The sequence below is a fragment of the Hyla sarda genome, chromosome 13, assembly GCF_029499605.1.
Source record: "Hyla sarda isolate aHylSar1 chromosome 13, aHylSar1.hap1, whole genome shotgun sequence".
In the NCBI taxonomy this organism is placed as follows: Eukaryota; Metazoa; Chordata; class Amphibia; order Anura; family Hylidae; genus Hyla; species Hyla sarda.
Genome location: NC_079201.1, coordinates 31,695,439 through 31,716,247, shown reverse-complemented (window position 1 = coordinate 31,716,247; position 20,809 = coordinate 31,695,439). Strand labels below are relative to the sequence as shown.

Genomic DNA, 20,809 nt, shown 5'->3' with positions numbered 1-20,809 from the left:
ATGGAAAAATAAAAAAGTTATAGGGGTTAGAAGAGGACATTTTATAACGTATAAATTTTCCTGCAAGTAGTTATGATTTTTTTCCAGAAGTCCAACAAAATCAAACCTATATAAGTAGGGTATCATTTTAATCATATGGAGCTACAGAATAATGATAATAATGATGGTGTCATTTTTACCGAAAAATTTACTGCGTAGAAACAGAAGCTCCCCAAAATTTACAAAATGGTGTTTTTTCTTCAATTTTGTCGCACAATGATTTTTTTTTTTCCTTTTCACCGTGGATTTTTGGGTAAAATGACTAATGTCACTGCAAAGTAGGATTGGTGGCGCAAAAAATAAGCCTTAATATGTATTTTTAGGTGGAAAATTTAAAGGGTTATGATTTTTTTAAAGGTAAGGAGGAAAAAACAAAAAATGCAAAAACTGAAAAACGTTGAGTCCTTAAGGGGTTAAAATCAATAATCATGACATGTAAAAGATTATGAGAAACTAAGAACATAAAACCAAACTTCTCCTTGTGCTCTTCCGTAGGTTTATCCAGGGCGCTGACACTAAGGACCCATATGTATTCTACCACTGGCAAAACATTGATATTTTTGTATACTTCAGTCATCGGATGTTTACCCTTCCTCCTGTGTGCTGGACAAATGCTGCTCACAAGCATGGTGTTCCTGTGTTGGGTAAGCAAAAGAGAAAAAGTAAGGTGCCGTAAAACGTAGCTTTTATTAATGGGTTTAAAGGGGTACTCCGCCCATAGACATCTTATCCTCTATCCAAAGGATAGGGGATAAGATGTCTGATCGCGGGGGTTCTGCCGCTGGGGACCCCCGCAATTTCTCTGCTGCACCCGATGTTTGTTTAGAGCGTCAGGTGTAACTCCAGAGGCTCCTGATGACAGGGCCATGCCCCGCTTGTGACATCACGGCCACACACCCTCAATGCAACTCCATGGGAGGGGGCGTGACTTCCGTCACGCCCCCTCCCATAGAATTGCATTGCGGGGCGTGACCTCCGCCAGTCATAGCCTCCGCCAGTCATCCGGCACAGAGCAAAGTTGTCTGGGGTGCCGCAGCTGAGATCGAGGGGGGTCCCCAGCAGCAGGACCCCTGCGATCAGGCATCTTATCCCCTATCCTTTTGGGTTAGGGGGATAAGATGTCAAGGGGCGGAGTACCCCTTTAAGCTAAAAAAAACACCAAATAAAGAATGATTGTATATCCGTCACCATTAAAAATATTAGGCCCCAGATTCGAGGTCACACATTTCCAACAGTCTTCGCTGTAAAGTACGTAAGTGCCACAACACTGAAGATGTCAGAGACACCAAGTCTTGATCCTGAGAAAATGTGTTATATATAATTTTAATCAAATATAGAAACCCATCAACTTAGATGCATGAAACCCATCCCGTTTCTGTTCAGGCTTAGTACAAAGTTCTCAGCTGATCATCATCAGGGGCAAACTGGTAGTAATGGGCAGTAAACATATGCGACAATGGTTGATCGAGACACGGTTGCAGCAATAGGTGGGCACTCAAGACCAGTGAGAGATATAGCAACAAAGCTACTTCCACTTACTTAAATTAAAGGGGTACTCCAGTGAAAAACTATTTATTTTTTATATCAACTGATGCTAGAAAGTTAAACAGATTTGTAAATGACTTCTATTAAAAAATCTTAATCCTTCCAGTACTTATCAGCTGCTGTTATGATCCACAGGAAGTTCTTTACTTTTTGAATTTCCTTTCTGTCTGACCACATTGCTCTCTGCTGACACCTCTGTCCATGTCAGGAACTGTCCAGAGTACAAGCAAATCCCCATAGAAAACCTATCCTGCTCTGGACAGTTCCTACAATTGACAGAGGTGTCAGCAGAGAGCACTGTGGTCAGGCAGAAAGGAAATTAAAAAAGAAAATCACTTCCTGTGGATTATAACAGCAGCTGGTAAGTACTGGAAAGATTAAAGGGGTACTCCGGCGGAAAACATTTTTTTTAATCAGCTGGTGCCAGAAAGTTAAACAGATTTGTAAATTACTTCTATTAAAAAATCTTAATCCTTCCAGTACTTATTTGCTGCTGAATACTACAGTGCTTTCTGCTGACATCGTGACCACAGTGCTCTCTGCTGACATCTCTGTCTATTTTAGGAACTATCCAGAGCAGCATATGTTTACTATGGAGATTTTCTCCTACTCTGGACAGTTCTTAAAATGGACAGAGGTGTCAGCAGAGAGCACTGTCTGGAGACTATTGCACTTATAGAAGTAAACCACTTCCTAACTAATTTCTATGAGAAAAAGAGCACCTGTTGCGCATAGGAGCAGTCATGTGATCCTGAAAGTTACATACGGGATCATGTGACATCTTGATTCAGACAATTAGGGCATCTTTGCTAATGTAAACTGATTGCAAAGTGGATACAATTTCAAAGCGGAATTGAAGGTAGAAATTCCATAGTGTGAACCTAGCCTTACACTCTTCTCACCCTCTTCAAAAAAAATTCCAGAGCTTTAAAAAGCTGTGTATCATACCTTACTTCTTGCTCACATAGTGCAATCTGCCAGCAGGAGAAAGTGGGCATTTTCCATCAGGCATGACATCACTGAAGCCTGCTGGGGGACCACTTCCGCCCTCACATGGTTGCAGCGCTGTGATGAATAGAAGACCTCAAGCTCTGTGCAGCAACTTTCAGTCTGTGTATCATTCAGTGAGGCTCTTTGCAGCTGTCAATCAAGCTCAGTGCAGTGAAACACTTCCTGAGTTTGGTCTTCTGCCATTACAAGCAGGAGACCAAAATCTAAGATTTTGACCAGACTGAATGTGTTTTGGCCAAGAAGGGAGACCCCTGGTGGCCAGAAGTATAGAGCAGAAAAACATAAAACTTTTTTTTTTTTTAATTAATGGAAGCCATTTACAAAAGTTATTTATTTGGCATAAGGAATCAAATAATAAAAATCATTTTTAATGACAGTGCCCTTTTAACTTATAATTTACTTACTAATCCGATCAGCAGTTATAAATAAACTATCTGTATTTTGAGCCAGAGTCTTCAGTCATGCAGTTCCCTACTCGCTGGGTCGATCAGAGAGATCCCCTTATTAGACACATTTACAACAAGGCTCAAAATGCGTTATGTCATTTGTCTCACATTACACAAGACTTTATAGCAAACTCATCAGTTCACTCTCGGACTGCACTTTGTTTTTTTTTTTTTAAACTCATTTTATTTCCAAAATATTCAATAAACAAAACAAAAGCAACATACAACAGTGTGCATAAACATAAGGCACCATCGAGATCAATAAACAAAGGACCAGTCCAATGGGACCGAGCTAAGTCAATTGGGGAGTCGAAGAAGCTTTGCAACAGAGACAGTCCCGGTAGTCTCAAGGTACTACTCCGAAATAGAGCACAGCCAGCATAGCTAAAATAGACAGTAGAAAACATAGAGTCATAATAAAAAGCAGACACAAAGAAATACATAACTAAGACCCCAGACCCATACATGAAGCTCGGACTGCACCTTAAAGGGGTACTTCGCTGTTCCGATCGCTGGAGCCGGGAGCCAGTGACGCCATAGCCCCGCCACTCACGACGTCACACCCCGCCCCCTCAATGCAAGTCTATGGGAGGGGGCGTGACGGCAGTCACGCCCCCTCCCATAGACTTGCATTGAGGGGGCAGGGCTATGATATCACAAGCTCCCGACTCCAGCATTCGGAACAGTTTTTTTCCAAACGCTGAGCTGCGGAGTACCCCTTTAAGGGCCCGTTCAAACTACAGAATCTCCGCCCGGAAATATTCTGCACAGAGTTTCCATCTACTGTACAAGCCGGCAGTAGGTCCTCTGGGAAATTTCACGTAGTGTGAATGGGTCCTTACATTTTATGGGTCAGTAATTCCTCACCTGGGTCAAAGGTTCCCTCATAATGTGCTCCCAAGGCCCCCGCCCTGTCAGCTGTTATACGTGTAATTCATTTTGTTGACTTTGACTTTCTTGTTTTCGTCAGGTACTTTTATCACAGAATGGGAAGATGGTGCCAAAGTGTGTGAATCGATTTTGGCTGGAGAGGAGTCTACGTATAAATCAGTGGCAGATCAGATGGTTTCCCTTGCACGGTTCTATAGGTTTGATGGCTGGTTGATTAACATTGAGAATGTTCTGAGTGTAAGCGCTGCATATTGTCTTCAACCACATTTATTTTCTCATATTACCGCAAATAATATTACAGGGCCATAAGGTTTTCTTTTTTTTTTTTTTTTTTTAACATGTAGCCACTGGCAGTGTCCCAGGTGCCCTTGTTCCTTTCCTATTTAACAGAAAAGCTGCACTCACAAATTCCAGGGGGTCTGGTTCTTTGGTATGACAGCGTGATCCACAGTGGGGAGCTGAAGTGGCAGAATGAATTGAATGATGAGAATAGGTAAATCTCCAATGTATTAACTTTTTTTTTCAACACTTTTTGGTCATATTTTATTGTTTGAGGCATGATGGTAGCAAAGGGCTGCATGAACGATCCTGCGATCATTCGCGTAGCCAACCAGAAATGGCAATCAAGCTATACAATAGGCTCAGTACTGAGCTACTACATCGGCGCTAGTTTACAGAGAGTGTCAGGCTGTGTAATAGGGCCTTAAAGGGGTACTCCGCTGCGCAGCGTTTAGAACAAACTGTTCCGAACGCTGGAGCCGGTGCCGGGAGCTCGTGACGTCATAGCCCCACCCCCTCAAGATGTCACACCCCGACCACTCAATGCAAGTCTATGGGAGGGGCGTGACGGCTGTCATGCCCTCTCCCATAGACTTGCATTGAGGGGGTGGGGCGTGATGGGATGAGGGGGCGGGGCTATGACATCACGAGATGTCGGCTCCAGCGTTTGGAACAGTTTGTCCAAACGCTGAGCAGCGAAGTACCCCTTTAAATTCCTGTTGATGACTTCATAGTTCCTGTTAAATCACAGGTTAAAGGAGAAGTATTACACAAAGGATAGGGGGATATGTTTGAAGGGATACTCCAGTGGAAAACCATTTATTTTATTTTATTTTTTTCAAATCAACTGGCTCCAGAAAGTTAAACAGATTTGTAAATTGCTTCTATTGAAAAATCTTAATCCCTCCGGTACTTATCAGCTGCTGTTTACTACAGAGGAAGTTGCATTTTCTATTCTGTCTGACCACAGTGCTCTCTGCTGACACCTCTGTCCATTTTAGGAACTGTCCAGAGTAGAAGAAAATCCCCATAGAAAACCTCTCCTGCTCTGGACAGTTCCTGACATGGACAGAGGTGTCAACAGAGAGCACTGTGGTCAGACAGAAAAGAAATTCAACTTGCTCTGTAGTATACAGCAACAGATAAGTACTGGAAGGATTAAGATTTTTAAATAGAAGTCATATACAAATCTCTTTTACTTCCTGGAACCAGTTGATTTGAATTTTTTTTTTCCAACGGAGTACCCCTTTAATATCGTGTGGGTGGGGGAGGGGGTCTGACTGCTGGGACCCCAACGATCTCCTTCACTGGACCCCGGCTCTCCCAGGGAACGGAGCATGTTGACCCCAGCATGACGCCCCGGCCGACACCCCCCCTTTTTGTATCTTTGTTGGAGTGCCGGAGATAGCCGAACGGCTATCCCATAGAGATACATACAGGGGTTGGGTCAACCGCTGCTTTGTCCGGGGGTCGACACACTCCGTTACCAGGGAGAGCTGGGGTCCCAGCCGTCGTCAGACCCCCTCCCCCCGCTATCTAGTTTTTTTGTGCAATGTATCTCTTTTAAATTGTACCTGTCATTTCAGGTCACATTTTAGGGCAAGCTGCCCTGCGTGTGTACACAAGGAGCTACACTATTTCCGGCCATTATAAAACTTCTCTTTGGTATTGTTTTGCTCTGCAAGCTTCCTCTCTAATTTGCAGTTCTCCCAGAGCTGCTGGGTGAAGCTACTCCCTCCCCCATTCCTAGACTTGCAGATACAGGACAAGGCTGAGCTGATTTTCAGAGAAGACTATTTGAGCAACAGGAGGGGGGTAGAGAGAAAAAGTTTGATAACAGTAGAAAAAAGCATTTTTCTCTAATAAGATTTATTAAAAAGTTTCTTATATTTTTGATTGTACTATTGATTTATGCAAAGTTTGTTCAAAATGACACTGCCTATTTGAAGTCTGAGATCAGAAAGAAGAATTGAAAACTCATGACATATTTTATAGTTTGACCCCATTTAGTAAAGGGAAATATACATACTATTTAAACAGTACAGCAGTGATTCCCAACCAGCCAAAGGCTGTCCGTGCATGCTGGGAGTTGTAGTTTTGTAATAGCTAGAGACACCCTGGGTGGGAAACACTACGGTATAGAGAAGAGAATATTGAGATGACCACTTTGACCAGTAGTTATTGACCTAATGACGTGACCATATCCTCTATGATCTCTGCTCTACGTCTTTGCATGTGATGTCATCGGTAAAGACTTCAACAGGTTAAAGACCAAATAAGGCCAAGAGCAAATAAATGCTGACTGAGGAATGCTTTTAGTGTGTAACGTGAATGTCGAATTGATTTATTGAAATATTTGTTTAAGTGGCTTTTTGTTATTTTCATCACTCTTTCCTGTCGCCATAGGCAGTTTTTTAGCGCGTGCGATGGAATTTTCACCAACTACAACTGGAAGGAAGAGCACCTGCAGCGCATGGCAGCAGAGCCGCGCAGGACAGATGTCTATATTGGTGTGGATGTCTTCGCTCGGGGAGAAGTTGTAGGGGGAAAGTTTGAAACTGTCAAGGTAACAGGATAGCAGTATTTTAGGTAGTGTTTGGCATTGTTATTTAGGAGCCAAAACCAGGAGTGGGTCTAAATTATAGTAGAAGCAATAGACAGAAATACAGCTCACCGCTGATGTGAGACCAGATGCACCGGTGTCGGGACACGCTGAAGATGAAAGGCACCTCAAAGTAGACACAGATAATAAAAAGTCCAATATCCAGCAGCTCTTGCATTTAGTAAAAATCGATTTTTATTTATGAACCATTATAACAATGTATCCATTCACAGAGCAACAAGTACAGTGATCCCTCAACTTACAATGGCCTCAACATACAATATTTTCTACGTACAATTGTCTTTTCTGGACCATTGTAACTTAACCCCTTAACGACGCAGGACGTATATTTACGTCCTGCGCCGGCTCCCGCGATATGAAGCGGGATCGCGCCGCGATCCCGCATCATATCGCGTCGGTCCCGGCGCTAATCAACGGCCGGGACCCGCGGCTAATACCACACATCGCCGATCGCGGCGATGTGCGGTATTAACCCTTTAGAAGCTGCGGTCAAAGCTGACCGCCGCTTCTAAAGTGAAAGTGACCCGGCTGCTCAGTCGGGCTGTTCGGGACCGCCGCGGTGAAATCGCGGCGTCCCGAACAGCTGATCGGACACCGGGAGGGCTCTTACCTGCCTCCTCGGTGTCCGATCGACGAATGACTGCTCCGTGCCTGAGATCCAGGCAGGAGCAGTCAAGCGCCGATAATGCTGATCACAGGCGTGTTAATGCACGCCAGTGATCAGCATAGGAGATCAGTGTGTGCAGTGTTATAGGTCCCTATGGGACCTATAACACTGCAAAAAAAATGTAAAAAAAAAGTGTTAATAAAGGTCATTTAACCCCTTCCCTAATAAAAGTTTGAATCACCCCCTTTTCCCATAAAAAAAATAAAACAGTGTAAAAAAAATAAAAAATAAACATATGTGGTATCGCCGCGTGCGTAAATGTCCGAACTATAAAAATATATAATTAATTAAGCCGTACGGTCAATGGCGTACGCGCAAAAAAATTCCAAAGTCCAAAAAAGCGTATTTTGGTCACTTTTTATATCATTAAAAAATGAATAAAAAGTGATCAAAAAGTCCGATCAAAACAAAAATCATACCGATAAAAACTTCAGATCACGGCGCAAAAAATGAGTCCTCATACCACCCTGTACGTGGAAAAATAAAAAAGTTATAGGGGTCAGAAGATGACATTTTTAAACGTATAAATTTTCCTGCATGTAGTTATGATTTTTTCCAGAAGTGCGACAAAATCAAACCTATATAAGTAGGGTATCATTTTAACCGTATGGACCTACAGAATAATGATAAGGTCTAATTTTTACCGAAATATGCACTGCGTAGAAACCAAAGCCCCCAAAAGTTACAAAATGGCGTTTTTTTTTCGATTTTGTCGCACAATGATTTTTTTTTCCGTTTCGCTGTGCATTTTTGGGTAAAATGACTAATGTCACTGCAAAGTAGAATTGGCGACGCAAAAAATAAGCCATAATATGGATTTTTAGGTGGAAAATTGAAAGGGTTATGATTTTTAAAAGGTAAGGAGGAAAAAACGAAAGTGCAAAAACGGAAAAACCCTGAGTCCTTAAGGGGTTAAAACCAGACTCATCATACAATGCTACGGACAGTCCAGATCTGTGAAACCTGTCAATGGCCGGAAGAACCGACCGATCAGAATGGGCATTCACTGGTAAAACTCCTGTATTACTGAAGCGTATGCACTGACTGGTGTCTGGTAGCGCACCCTACAGTACAGGCAGGTATTACATGTTCTGTACTACTCTTTACCTGTACCAGGGTTAGCTGCTCCTTTGGACACTAGGTGAGGGCGGTTCCATGTTACTTTTTTTGGACATTTCGTGTGCTGTACAGGACCCTGAAGAAGCTCCTGTCCTCTACATAGACAGTGATTACAGCTCCCAGCAGATCTTTATTACTTTTATATGTAAGGATTTACTTTATCTATATTAGTTATCTTTTTTTTTCTTTAATCCTCACTTTTTCCTATTGTTGGTGACATTTTAGTGGCTTCAGAACCAATTACCAGTTTTCCATAAAGTTATGGTCTCAACATACAATGGTCTCTACATACAATGGTCGTCCTGGAACCAATTAATATTGTAACTTGAGGGACCACTGTACAAATGTCTGACGTGTTTCGGGTTTATACCTCCTAATCATATCATCTGGTATAGCAACTAAACATGCAAGATAAAATACCTTCAAGCAAGTCACCTGAATAGTGATGTAAACAGGCAACACCTAAAAATTGACAGCTGGATCAAATACAAAGCATGGCGTAGATGTTTTAAGATGCAAAACCTGACTTGGTAAGACTCGTTGGGTATGAATTGTAAAACACAAAATGCTATCGACAGGTGTGGGGGAAATCATCTCAAAGTAAGAATGCTTTCAATTGCTTTTTTTTTTTTTTTTTTTTTTAAATCAAAAATGAAATAATAAATAAAATTAATACAGTGGTCCCTCAAGTTACAATATTAATTGGTTCCAGGACGACCATTGTATGTTGAGACCAGAACTCTATGGAAACCTGGTAATTGGTTCTGAAGCCCCAAAATGTCATCCAAAAATAGGAAAAAGTGAGAATTAAAGAAAAAGTAGATAACTAATATAGATAAAGCAAATCCTTACATATAAAAGTAAGAAAGAAAGATCTGCTGGGAGCTGTAATCACTGTCTATGTCAGTGTTACTTGGTGTCCAAAGGAGCAGGTAACCGGGGCATAGGTTAAAAGTAGTACAGAACATGTAGTACCTCCCTTTACTGTAGGGGGCGCTACCAGACAGGAATTCAGTGCATGCACTTTAGGAATACAGGTGTTTTACCAGTGAATGCCCATTCTAATTGGTCGGTTCTTTCAGCCAGTGACACATTTCACAGATCTGGACTGTCCGTACATTGTATGTTTAGTCTGGTTTCAAGTTACAATGGTCCTGAAAAGACCATTGTATGTTGAAACTATTGTCTGTTGAAGCCATTGTAAGTTGAGGGATCACTGTATTTGGTGTGACCACCCATTTCCTTATCATATCAACTGGCTCCAGAAAGTTATACAGATTTGTAAATTACTTCTATTAAAACATCTTAACCCTTCCAGTACTTATCAGCTGCTGTATACTACAGAGGAAGTTGAATTGTTCTTTTCTGTCTGACCACAGTGCTCTCTACTGACACCTGCCCATGTCAGGAACTGTCCAGAGTAGGAGCAAATCCCCATCGCAAAGCTCTCCTGCTCTGGACAGTTCCTGACGTGGACAGGGTTGTGAGCAGAGAGCACTATGGTCAGGCAGAAAAGAAAAACACAACTTCCTTTGCAGTATACAGCAGTTGATAAGTACTGGAAAGGTTATAAACACAATAGTAAACATAATGGGGGAGATTTATCAAAACCTGTGTAGAAGTAGAGTGATGCAGTTGCCCATCGCAACCAATCAAATTGCCTTACCTTTGTAACAGAGTTTGGCTGTTCCTCACCCAGTTTTAAACCTCCTATGTAGTTGCTCCTGTTTCAGTTAATGACTCGTCCTACAAATGAAAATGAGGATCATTCACCTAACTATAATACTACAAAATCCCTGACTTAGTGCTAGTGATCCTAGAAGAAGTGATGCTGTTTTGAAGGCAGAGGACGGCCACACCAAAGAATGATTTGATTTAGATTTCTTTGTTCATTCACTTTGCTCCAATTACTTGATTTAGTAATTACCTTCTATTATCCCACCCTGAATCTGGTACATATACTTATTTATTAATTAATTTTTAATGCCATAACAGTTAGGAAAGAGTATCCCATGTGCTGATTTCTCAAAAATGTTAAGACAATGGAGAGAAGTTCACATTAATATTGCTTGTTTCCATGACATCTTTATATAATCTTATATAATTGTTTATTTTTCAAGTTTTTCAAAATTGTTAACAAAAAGAAGAAAAGCAAGTATGCAAAATGTTATGTCAATACAATCAACATTAAAAAGTATTACAGGAAAGAAGATGAATAGTAAAATAAAAGAAGAAAAATAATGAAAAAAATAAAAAAGAAAGTAAGGATGTAAAAAAAATAAAAAAAAATTAAAAATTAAAAAAAGGGAAACAAAAAACAAACAAAAACCATCAAGACATTTGTTGATAACCTTCATAGAGTCTCTGTTCAGGGTTAACATGGTAGATCCTGCTCCACATTTCCTTGGCACAGGTTTTAATAAATCTTTACTAGTATGAATTCAGAAAGTGGTCTAAATATAGTCGCTAGTTGACTACAGTGGGTCCATCAAAATGAATTAGCCCACCATAAGTATACCGCGGTATAAGCCATATTTTTTTGGACAGGTTGCTAACGTAATTCTCAGAAATAATATAACTATCTATTCTTTCTGAGGATGCTGGAATCAAGATTTCTGCAGCAGTTGTTGCTGCTGTGAAAATTCCACCATGTGCACAGTGCTGCAGAATCCCTTTGAAATCAATGGGACTCTGCTGCAGAAATTTTTTTTGTTGGAATTCCACTGAACATAGCCTTAAAGGGGTAGTCCAGTGGGGAAAAACTTATCCCCTATCCTAAGGATAGGGGATAAGTTTCAGATGGCGGGGGTCCGACCGCTGGGGCCCCCCCGTGATCTCTCTGTACAGGGCCCCGGCTCGCTGGTCAGATAGTGTGTGTTGACTACTGTAAGAAGCGGCGGCCGACCCGTCCCCTCAATCCATCTCTATGGCAGAGCCGGAGATTGCCGAAGGCAGCACTCCGGCTCTGCCATAGAGTTGTATTGAGGGGGCATGTCAGCCGACGCTTCGTGCGGTGGTCAACACGCCCCCTTCCCGCGGGCTATCGGGGCCCCGTACTGGAGATCGCGGGGGGCCCCACCGGTCGGACTCTCCGCGATCAGAAACTTATCCCCTATACTTAGGATAGGGGATAAGTTTTCCACCACTAGATATCTCCTTTAAAGGGGTACTTGACTGGAAAACATAAAAATAAAAAAAATCAGTTAAACAGATTTGTAAATTACTACTATTAAATCTTAATCCTTCCAGTACTTATCAGCTGCTGTATGATCCACAGGAAATGCTTTTCTTTTTGAATTTGAACAGTGCTCTCTGCCGACACCTCTGTCCATTTTAGGAACTGTCCAGAGTAGAAGCAAATCCACATAGCAAACCTATCCTGCTCTGGACAGCTGAGAGCACTGTGGTCAGACAGAAAGGAAATTCCAAAAGAAAAGAACTTCCTGTGGAGCATATAACAGCTAATAAGTACTGGAAGGATTAAGATTTTTAAATAGAAGTCATTTACAAATCTGTTTAACTTTCTTGCACCAGTTGATTTAGAATTTTTTTTCTCCAGTGGAGTACCCCTTTAATCAGATCAGAAGTATAAAGCTGCTGTTGACAATTTTGCCTCCTGTTGGTATAATACGCTGTTGTAGTCTGTGTGTACTGCAGATCAGTAGACATATTACTTACCGGTAGCAAGAAAGTACATTAGGGACTTTAGCGATATTGGCCGACAGCTGACCAGTTACCACTTTTTACGTAAAGTGTACAACCCCTATAATGGCATATCACTACTGCTTATTTGTTGTATGGGAATCTGCCTTTACATATTTTACACGGATTGAACTGCATTCTGTTTCAGTCACTGGAGATGATACGGCAGTATGGCTTCTCTGCTGCACTGTTTGCTCCAGGATGGGTGTACGAGTGCTTCAACAGAGAACAATTCCTGGAGAACCAACACAGGTAAAAACATAGAATGTCTTTATGCTTCATATGTTCATATGTGCGCACATACTCTTGTCTCTGGGTTTTTTGTGTTTTTATTTAAAAAAAAAAAAAAAAAGCGTGACAATTTTGAATATCTGTCTCCCTTTTGATGGATGCAGGTTTTGGTCTCTGTTGGAAAGTCACCTGTACGGTCACAGCCTCAGCGTCCTCCCTATATGTTCCTCCTTCTGTCTTGGCCGTGGCATGAAGAGGTTTTCCTATGGAAAGGTGAGATCCCGCTTTTATCATTGAATTTCATGTATATTTCTTTACATTACAATTGTGCAACTTTTTTACTTTACTTTATTATTGACTTTACCTTTAAAGGGGTACTCCGGTGGAAGATTTTTAAATCAACTGGTGCCAGAAAGTTAAACAGATTTGTAAATTATTTCTATTTAAAAATCTTAATCCTTCCAGTACTTTTCAGCTGCTGTATACTACAGAGGAAATTCATTTCTTTTTGAATTTCTTTTCTGCCTGACCACAGTGCTCTCTGCTGACACCTCTGTCCATGTCAGGAACTGTCCAGAGCAGGATAGGTTCGCTATGGGGAATTGTTTCTACTCTGGACAGTTCCTGACATGGACAGAGGTGTCAGCAGAGAGCACTGTGGTCAGACAGAAAAAAAACAGAACTTCCTCTGTATTATACAGCAGCTGATAAGTACTGGAAGAATTAAGATTTTTTAATAGAAGTAATTTACAAATCTGTTTAACTTTCTGGCACCAGTTGATTAAAAAAAAAAAAAAATATTCCACTGGAGTACCCCTTTTTAATATATGTTTTGCTGGTTGTGTGTTGTTTTCTTTGTACTGAAGATCACAATAAAACGTTTGGGTCATTACAGCATAGAAGTACAATGGGTGACCTTTATCAAGCTGTCTTATGGTAAGATTGTCTTCGTTGCTACCAAGCGAAACTCAGATTTCATGAAATGAAAGCTGAGCGCTGATTGGTTGCTATGGGCAACAAAGAGAATCCTTTTTTTTAGACAGCTTGATAAATCTCCAGCAGTCACTGTTAAAGGGGTACTCCACTGCCCAAGTGTTCGGAACATTTAGTTCCGAACGCTAGGTGCGGGTTGCAGGGGTTTTGACATCATGGCCACGCCCCTTGTGATGTCACACCACGCCCCCTCAATGCAAGTATATGGAAGGGGGTGTGGCGTCTGCCACGCCCTCTCCCATAGACATGCATTGAGGGGGCGTGGTTTGACTTCAACAGGGGCATGGTCATGACATCACCACCCCGCAGCAAACATTAGGAATAGGATGTTTGGAACGCTGGGGCAGTGGAGTACCCCTTTAAATCATGTTGATGTAACGCCAGGACTAGTTGTGCATACCGTCTCCTCTCTCTGCTATGCATTGGATGTAATTGTATATTGGCAAGTGCTAAATACAAAAGAAGATTGCCAAACCTTTCACCCTCTTTAAAAGTCATTATTTGTATGCATAAATCATTAGTAAAGTATGTATAATTCCACGGACTCAGACCATTTTGGTCACTTTTAGTCACAGACCCATTTAACCCCTTAACGACCACGGACGTAAATGTACGTCCTGGTGCGGAGGTACTTAACGCACCAGGCCGTACATTTACGTCCTGTACATGACCACCAGCATCGCAGCGATGCTCGCATCATGCACTGCAGGTCCCGGCTGCTATCACCAGCTGGGGACCTGCTGGTAATGGCCAAAATCAGCGATTGCGCTGATGTTCGCCATTAACCCCTCATGCCGTGATCAATAGAGGTCACGGCATCTGCGGCAATGCGCTTGTTTAAATGGATGATCAGATCACCCTTGGCGCTGCGATGATCTTAAATTGCGGACGGAGGTCCCCTCACCTGCCTCTTCTGCTCTGGTCTGAGATCGAGCAGAGCAGAAGATCGCCGATAACACTCATCATTGCTATGCCCTATGCATAACACTGAACAGCATTAGCAATCTATGGGGATTATTAAAGTGTAAAAAAAATAAAAATTATTTAAATGAAATGTGAAAAATACCCTCCCCCAATAAAAATGTAAATCGTCACTTTTTCCCATTTAACCCCCAATATGCATAAAAAAAAATATATATATGTTTGGTATCGCCGCGTGCGTAAATGTCCGAACTATAAAAATATAGTGTTAATAATCCCGTACGGTGAACTAAATTGCTGCTTTTCATCATAACATCATATTCCACCCAAAAATTTGTAAAACATTTATTAAAAGTTTTATATACGCATATGTGATATCAATAAAAAAAATACAGATCACGGTTCAAAAAAATGAGCCCTGATACCGCCGCTTATACGGAAAAATGAAAATGTTATAGGTGGTCAAAATAGAGGGATTTTGAAATAGTTTGAGATTTTTTTTAAGCAGTACAATAATAGAAAAGTATCTAATCATGGGTATCATTTTAATCGTATTGACCCGCAGAATAAAGAAAATGTCATTTTTACTGTAAAGTGTGAAAATGAAATCTTCCAAAATTAGCAAAATTGTGGTTTTCATTTAAATTTCCTCACTAAAAAAATAATTTCTTGGGTTCGCTGCACATTTTATGGTAAAATAAGAAGTGTCATTACAAAGTACAATTGGTCACGCAAAAAACAAGCCTCCTTTTGGGTCTGTTGATGAAAATTTAAAAGAGTTATGGATTTTAGAAGGCGAGGAGGAAAAAACGAAAATGCAGAACAAAATGGCCTGGTCCTCAAAATTGGCTTTGTCCTTAACCCCTTCCCACTACAGGACATATGCATATGTCCTGCGCGGGCTCCCGCGATATAACACGGGGTCACGCGCTGACCCCGCCTCATATCGCGTCGGTCCCGGCAGCCATCAACGGCCAGGACCCACGGCTAATACCGGACATCACCGATCGCGGTGATGCCTGGTATTAACCCTTTATACACGGCCATCAAAGTTGATCGCCGCATCTAAAGTGAAAGTAAACATTGACGGTTAGCTCAATGGTGCTGTTCGGGACCATCGCAGTGAAATTGCGGTGTCCTGAACAGCGGCGATAACACTGATCAATGCAAGGCTATTGCCTAGCAGTGATCAGTGTAGGAAATCGGTGTATGCAATGTTATAGTTCCCTATGAAAATAATGTTTAATAAATGTGATTTAATAAAAGTTAGACTCACCCCCCTTTTCCCATAAAAAAAAAAACTATGTAAATCAAAATAAATATAAAGATTTGTGGTATTGCCGCATGTGTAAATGTCCGAACTATAAAAATATATAGATAATCAAGCCACACAGTCAATGGCGTATACGTAAAAACGTTCCAAAGTCCAAAATAGCGTATTTTTGGTCACTTTTTATACCATAAAAAATGAATAAAAAGTGATCAAAAAGTCAGATCAAAACAAAAATGGTACTGAAAAAAACTTCAGATCACGGCGCAATAAATGAGTCCTCATACCGCCCTGTACGTGGAAAAATAAAGTTATAGGGGTCAGAAGATGACATTTTTAAACGTACACATTTTCCTGCATGCAGTTATGATTTTTTCCAAAAGTACTACAAAATCAAACCTATATAAGTAGGGTATCATTTTAACCGTATGGAACTACAGAATAATGATAAGGTGTCATTTTTACCGAAAAATGCACTGCGTAGAAAAGGAAGCCCCCAAAAGTTACAAAATGGCGTTTTTTCTTCATCTTTGTCGCACAATGATTTTTTTTTTTCCGTTTCGCCGTGGATTTTTGGGTAAAATGACTAATGTCACTGCAAAGTAGAACTGGTGGCGCAAAAAATAAGACCTATTTTGGATTTGTAGGTGGAAAATTGAAAGGGTTATTTTTAAAAAGTAAGGAGGAAAAAAAGAGTGCAAAAAATTGAAAAACCTTAAGGGGTTAAAGCCCTTTTTTTTTTTTTTGCACAACCATTTGTCCTTTGTAATGACTCCTTTCGTTTACCATAAACTGTATAGTGCAACCCCAAAAATATTAGTTGTGGGGGAAATTGAAAGAAAACTGCAATTGGCCTTTTTTAAAGGGGTATTCCAGGCAAAAACTTTTTTATATATATCAACTGGCTCCAGAAAGTTAAACAGATTTGTAAATTACTTCTATTAAAAAATGTTAATCCTTTCAGTACTTATTAACAGTTGTATGCTCCACAGGAAGTTCTTTTCTTTTTGGATTTCTTTTCTGTCATGACCACAGTGCTCTCTACAGGGCACTTCCTCAGGCATGACAAACAGCTCAGTTTAAATAAGCATGGCAAAACTTCTAAAGGTTACATCAAGTAGGCTACTCTGGCTCTATTACTAGAACCAGAACAGCTGCACTAAACACTAATAAATACAATAAAATTAAATAAAAAAATATAAAAAAATACTTTATTATATTCAAAGTAACAAAATACATAGATGGCAACTATGTGTATATCAAGATAATAATAATAATTTTATTTATATAGCGCCTACAGATTCCGCAGCGCTTACAATTATGGGATACAAACAAAGACAAGTATCAGACATAATATTACACAATAACTATTCAAACGAGGTGTGGGGATATATTGGGGATATGTTGAGGATATGTTGAGGATATGTTGGGGATATGTTGGGGATATGTTGAGGCCAATTAGAGACTGTTATAGGCCTGTCTGAAGAGATGTGTTTTCAGGCCACGTTTGAAACTATGGATATTGTTGTTGAGTCTGAGGGATTGAGGGATAGCATTCCAGAGAACCGGTGCAGCACGAGTGAAGTCTTGGAGACCGGAGTGAGAAGTTCGGATTATAGAAGATGTTAGTGTGAGATCATTAGCAGATCGGAGAGAGCGTGTAGGATGGTAGACAGAGGTGAGAGAGAGGAGATGTAGGGAGGAGAGCTTTGTGTGTGAGACTGAGGATTTTGTACTGTATTCTGGACTGAATTGGTAACCAGTGTAGTGACTGGCACAGGGAGGAGGCATCGGTGTAGCGGCTGGAGAGGAAGATGAGTCTGGCTGCGGCATTAAGGATGGACTGGAGAGGAGAGAGTTTGGAGAAAGGAAGGCCTATTAGTAAAGAGTACAGTAGTCGAGGCGGGAGTGAATCAAAGCAATAATGAGAGTTTTAGCAGATTCAGTAGTGAGAAATGGGTGGATTCTGGAAATGTTTTTGACATGCAGGTGACAAGAACGTGAAAGAGACTGAATATGGGGAGTGAAAGACAGATCAGAGTCAAGTATAACTCCAAGACAGCGAGCCTGCTGCCCGGGAGTTATGGTAGTACCACATACCGAGATGGAAGTGTCAGGGTTAGGAACAGTATCAGTTGATGGAGAAAAAACAAGAAGTTCTGTTTTCGAAAGATTTAGTTTCAGATATAAAGAGGACATGATGTCTGAGACGGCAGAGAGACAGTCACTGGTATTCTGTAGGAGTGCAGGGGTGATGTTGGAGGAAGAGGTATAGAGTTGGGTGTCATCAGCGTAGAGGTGGTACTGGAAACCAAATCTACTGATTGTTTTTCCAATGGGGGATGTGTAGAGTGAAAAGAGTAGAGGACCCAGGACCGATCCCTGGGGAACCCCGACAGCAAGGGGAAGAGGAGAAGAAGTAGAGCCAGAAAACGAGACGCTAAAGGAGCGGCCAGAGAGATAGGAGGAAAACCAGGTGAGAGCAGAGTCCTCGAGACCGATGGAGCGGAGACTACCGAGGAGGAGTTGGTGATCCACAGTGTCAAAAGCCACAGAGAGGTCCAAGAGAATCAGTAAAGAGAAATTGCCATTTGATTTGGCCGTCAGAAGATCGTTAGTGACTTTGGTTAGGGCCGTTTTTGTGGAGTGAAGGGAGCGGAAACCAGACTGTAAGGGGTCAAGGAGAGAGTTCTCGGAGAGATAGCGGATAAGGCGGGAGTAGACCAAGCGTTCCAGGAGTTTGGAGATAAAGGGGAGATTTGAGACGGGTCGATAGTTGGCTGCACAGGAAGGGTCCAGAGATGGTTTTTTCAATAGTGGGGTTAATCAAGATGTTAAAATAGTGTGTTCTAACATAATCTAAGGGGGTAAAGGGATATGTCGGGATGTGAGTTAGATCACTCTTACGGTGAATGCGCATCTCTGGCCATAGTAAGCGTTAGTCTGGATTCTGGCTTCTCACAAATTAATGAATGACGGAGCTATACAGGCCGTGGCGTGGCTAGTGGTGGGCGGAGTCAGCAGTTTTTAGCTCTAATCCAGATTCTTATCTTCAAGTTTATTAAATGAACAAGGGCGCTATGTACGCCGTGGAGTAGCTAGTAGTGGGCGGAGTCAGCAAGTTTTGCTTGGTAGATGATAAGATGTGCGCTGGCTAAGGTTTTGTAATGCCGCACCATGGGGAATAATAGGAGCGCTATACATGCCGTAGCATGGCTAGCAGTGGGCGGAGTCAGAGGGAAAATTAAGAAGCTGTATCTGTTAATATGATAGCGGGATACAGAATCCACAGTTAGTAGTGGTAAGTAGGTAAAGCGGTGATTAATTGTAACGGATAAAGATGGGAAAAAAGGTCCATAATAGATTATATTACTACAATAAAAAATGTGTAAAACGTAGGGAATCTCTTCATGAATATGATAGTAATAGGTGATGTAGAGACCCAACAGGGATAATATTTAAGTTGGGAAGCGATCGTGTATAATAAAAATAATTATTATTTTAGGAATGGTTATATTTCTACTATTATAGCAAAGCTTTACGACTAAGGAAAGAAGAACCTTATATATCAAGGGGGGGGGATAAGAAATACAAAGTATAAGGAGAATATTACAAAAAGAATGTATGGAATTTGATATATTATAATATATAAAAAAGGGGGAGTGAGAAAAATAGGATATACTATATATTTAGATGAGATGATTAATCTCAAAGCATTTATTTAATATAATAAATACGGTTGCCATTGAGTCTAGAATGCCTGAGCAATATAAATATATAATTTAAAGATATAATTGAAAATTTAAAGATTGGTTTATTTTTAACAATAACATTAATAAAAATTATTAAAAAGATAAAAATGGGAAGGAGAGGAACTGAACAAAGGAAGGGGGGGGGGGGAGGTTATGGAAAGGGAGAGTGAACACATTGCCTGTGATATTAAATGGTATAATTGGTATCTTCATATACACACATATATATATATATATATATATATATATATATATATGTATATATATATATATATATATATATATATATATATATATATATATATACACATACACACAACCATAACCCCTGGGTAATAGTCAAATTGGATAGGGAGAGGAAAAGGAAAAAAGAGGAGAGGACAGTTAGACTAAAATTGTTTCAGTAATCATGTAAGGAGTGGAAGGAAAAGAAGTAGAAAAGGACCTAACCAAACAGATTAGATAAAAACATTATGGCTGGCTTTTTCTGTCAACCATAGGAGTGTCATGCTCCTATATTAACCCCTTAAAGACACAGGACGTAAATGTACGTCCTGGTGAGCTGATACTTAATGCACCAGGACGTACATTTACGTCTTATACATAACCGCGAGCATCAGAGCTGATAGCAGCCAGGGACCCGCCGGTAATGGCTGATGTACGCGATCGCGCGAATGTCCGCCATTAACCCCTCAGATGCAGTGGTCAATACAGGTCACGGCATCTGCAGCAGTGCGGTCACTAAAATGGATGATCGGATCGCCTGCAGCGGCAATACGATTGTCCAGAACGGCAGACGGAGGTCCCCTCACCTGCCTCTGCTGCCTTCCACGGGTCTTCTGCTCTGGTCTGAGATCGAGCAGACCAGAGCAGAAGATGACTGATAACACTGATCAGTGCTATGCCCTATGCATAGCACTGAACAGTATTATCAATTGAATTATTGCTATAAATAGTCCCCTATGGGGACATAAAAAGTGTAAAAATAAAAGTAAAAAAAATGTGAAAAATCCCCTTCCCTTAATAAAAATTTTACTTGTCTGTTTTTCCCCATTTTACCCCCAAAAAGTGTTAAAAAAATATAATAATTTTTTTTAATAAACATAAAAATGAAAAAGTTATAGGTCAGCAAAATAGAGGGATTTAAAACCTACTAATTTGGTTAAAAAGTTTGCGATTTTTTTTAATTTTTTTAAAGTGGTATAATAATGGAAAAGTATGTAATCATGGGTATCATTTTAATCGTATTGACCCACAGAATAAAGAAAACATGTCTATTTTACCGTATAGTATACAGCGTGAAAACAAAACCTTCCAAAA

At 40.7% G+C, this 20,809-nt stretch overlaps 1 protein-coding gene across 3 annotated transcripts in view; it reads left to right on the top strand.

The window, feature by feature from the left end:
* ENGASE (endo-beta-N-acetylglucosaminidase) overlaps window positions 1-20,809 on the top strand; it is a 104,172-nt gene that overhangs the window by 10,328 nt on the left and 73,035 nt on the right. For all 3 annotated transcript variants that reach the window (XR_008849687.1, XM_056550713.1, XM_056550712.1), the window contains exons 4-9: window positions 535-683; window positions 4,012-4,169; window positions 4,277-4,425; window positions 6,618-6,777; window positions 12,471-12,574; window positions 12,718-12,826. Coding sequence is in view for 2 of the 3 variants with exons in the window: in XM_056550713.1 (XP_056406688.1) it covers window positions 535-683; window positions 4,012-4,169; window positions 4,277-4,425; window positions 6,618-6,777; window positions 12,471-12,574; window positions 12,718-12,826 (829 nt within the window). In the remaining variant the exon portion in view is untranslated. The remainder of the gene's footprint in view (window positions 1-534; window positions 684-4,011; window positions 4,170-4,276; window positions 4,426-6,617; window positions 6,778-12,470; window positions 12,575-12,717; window positions 12,827-20,809) is intronic.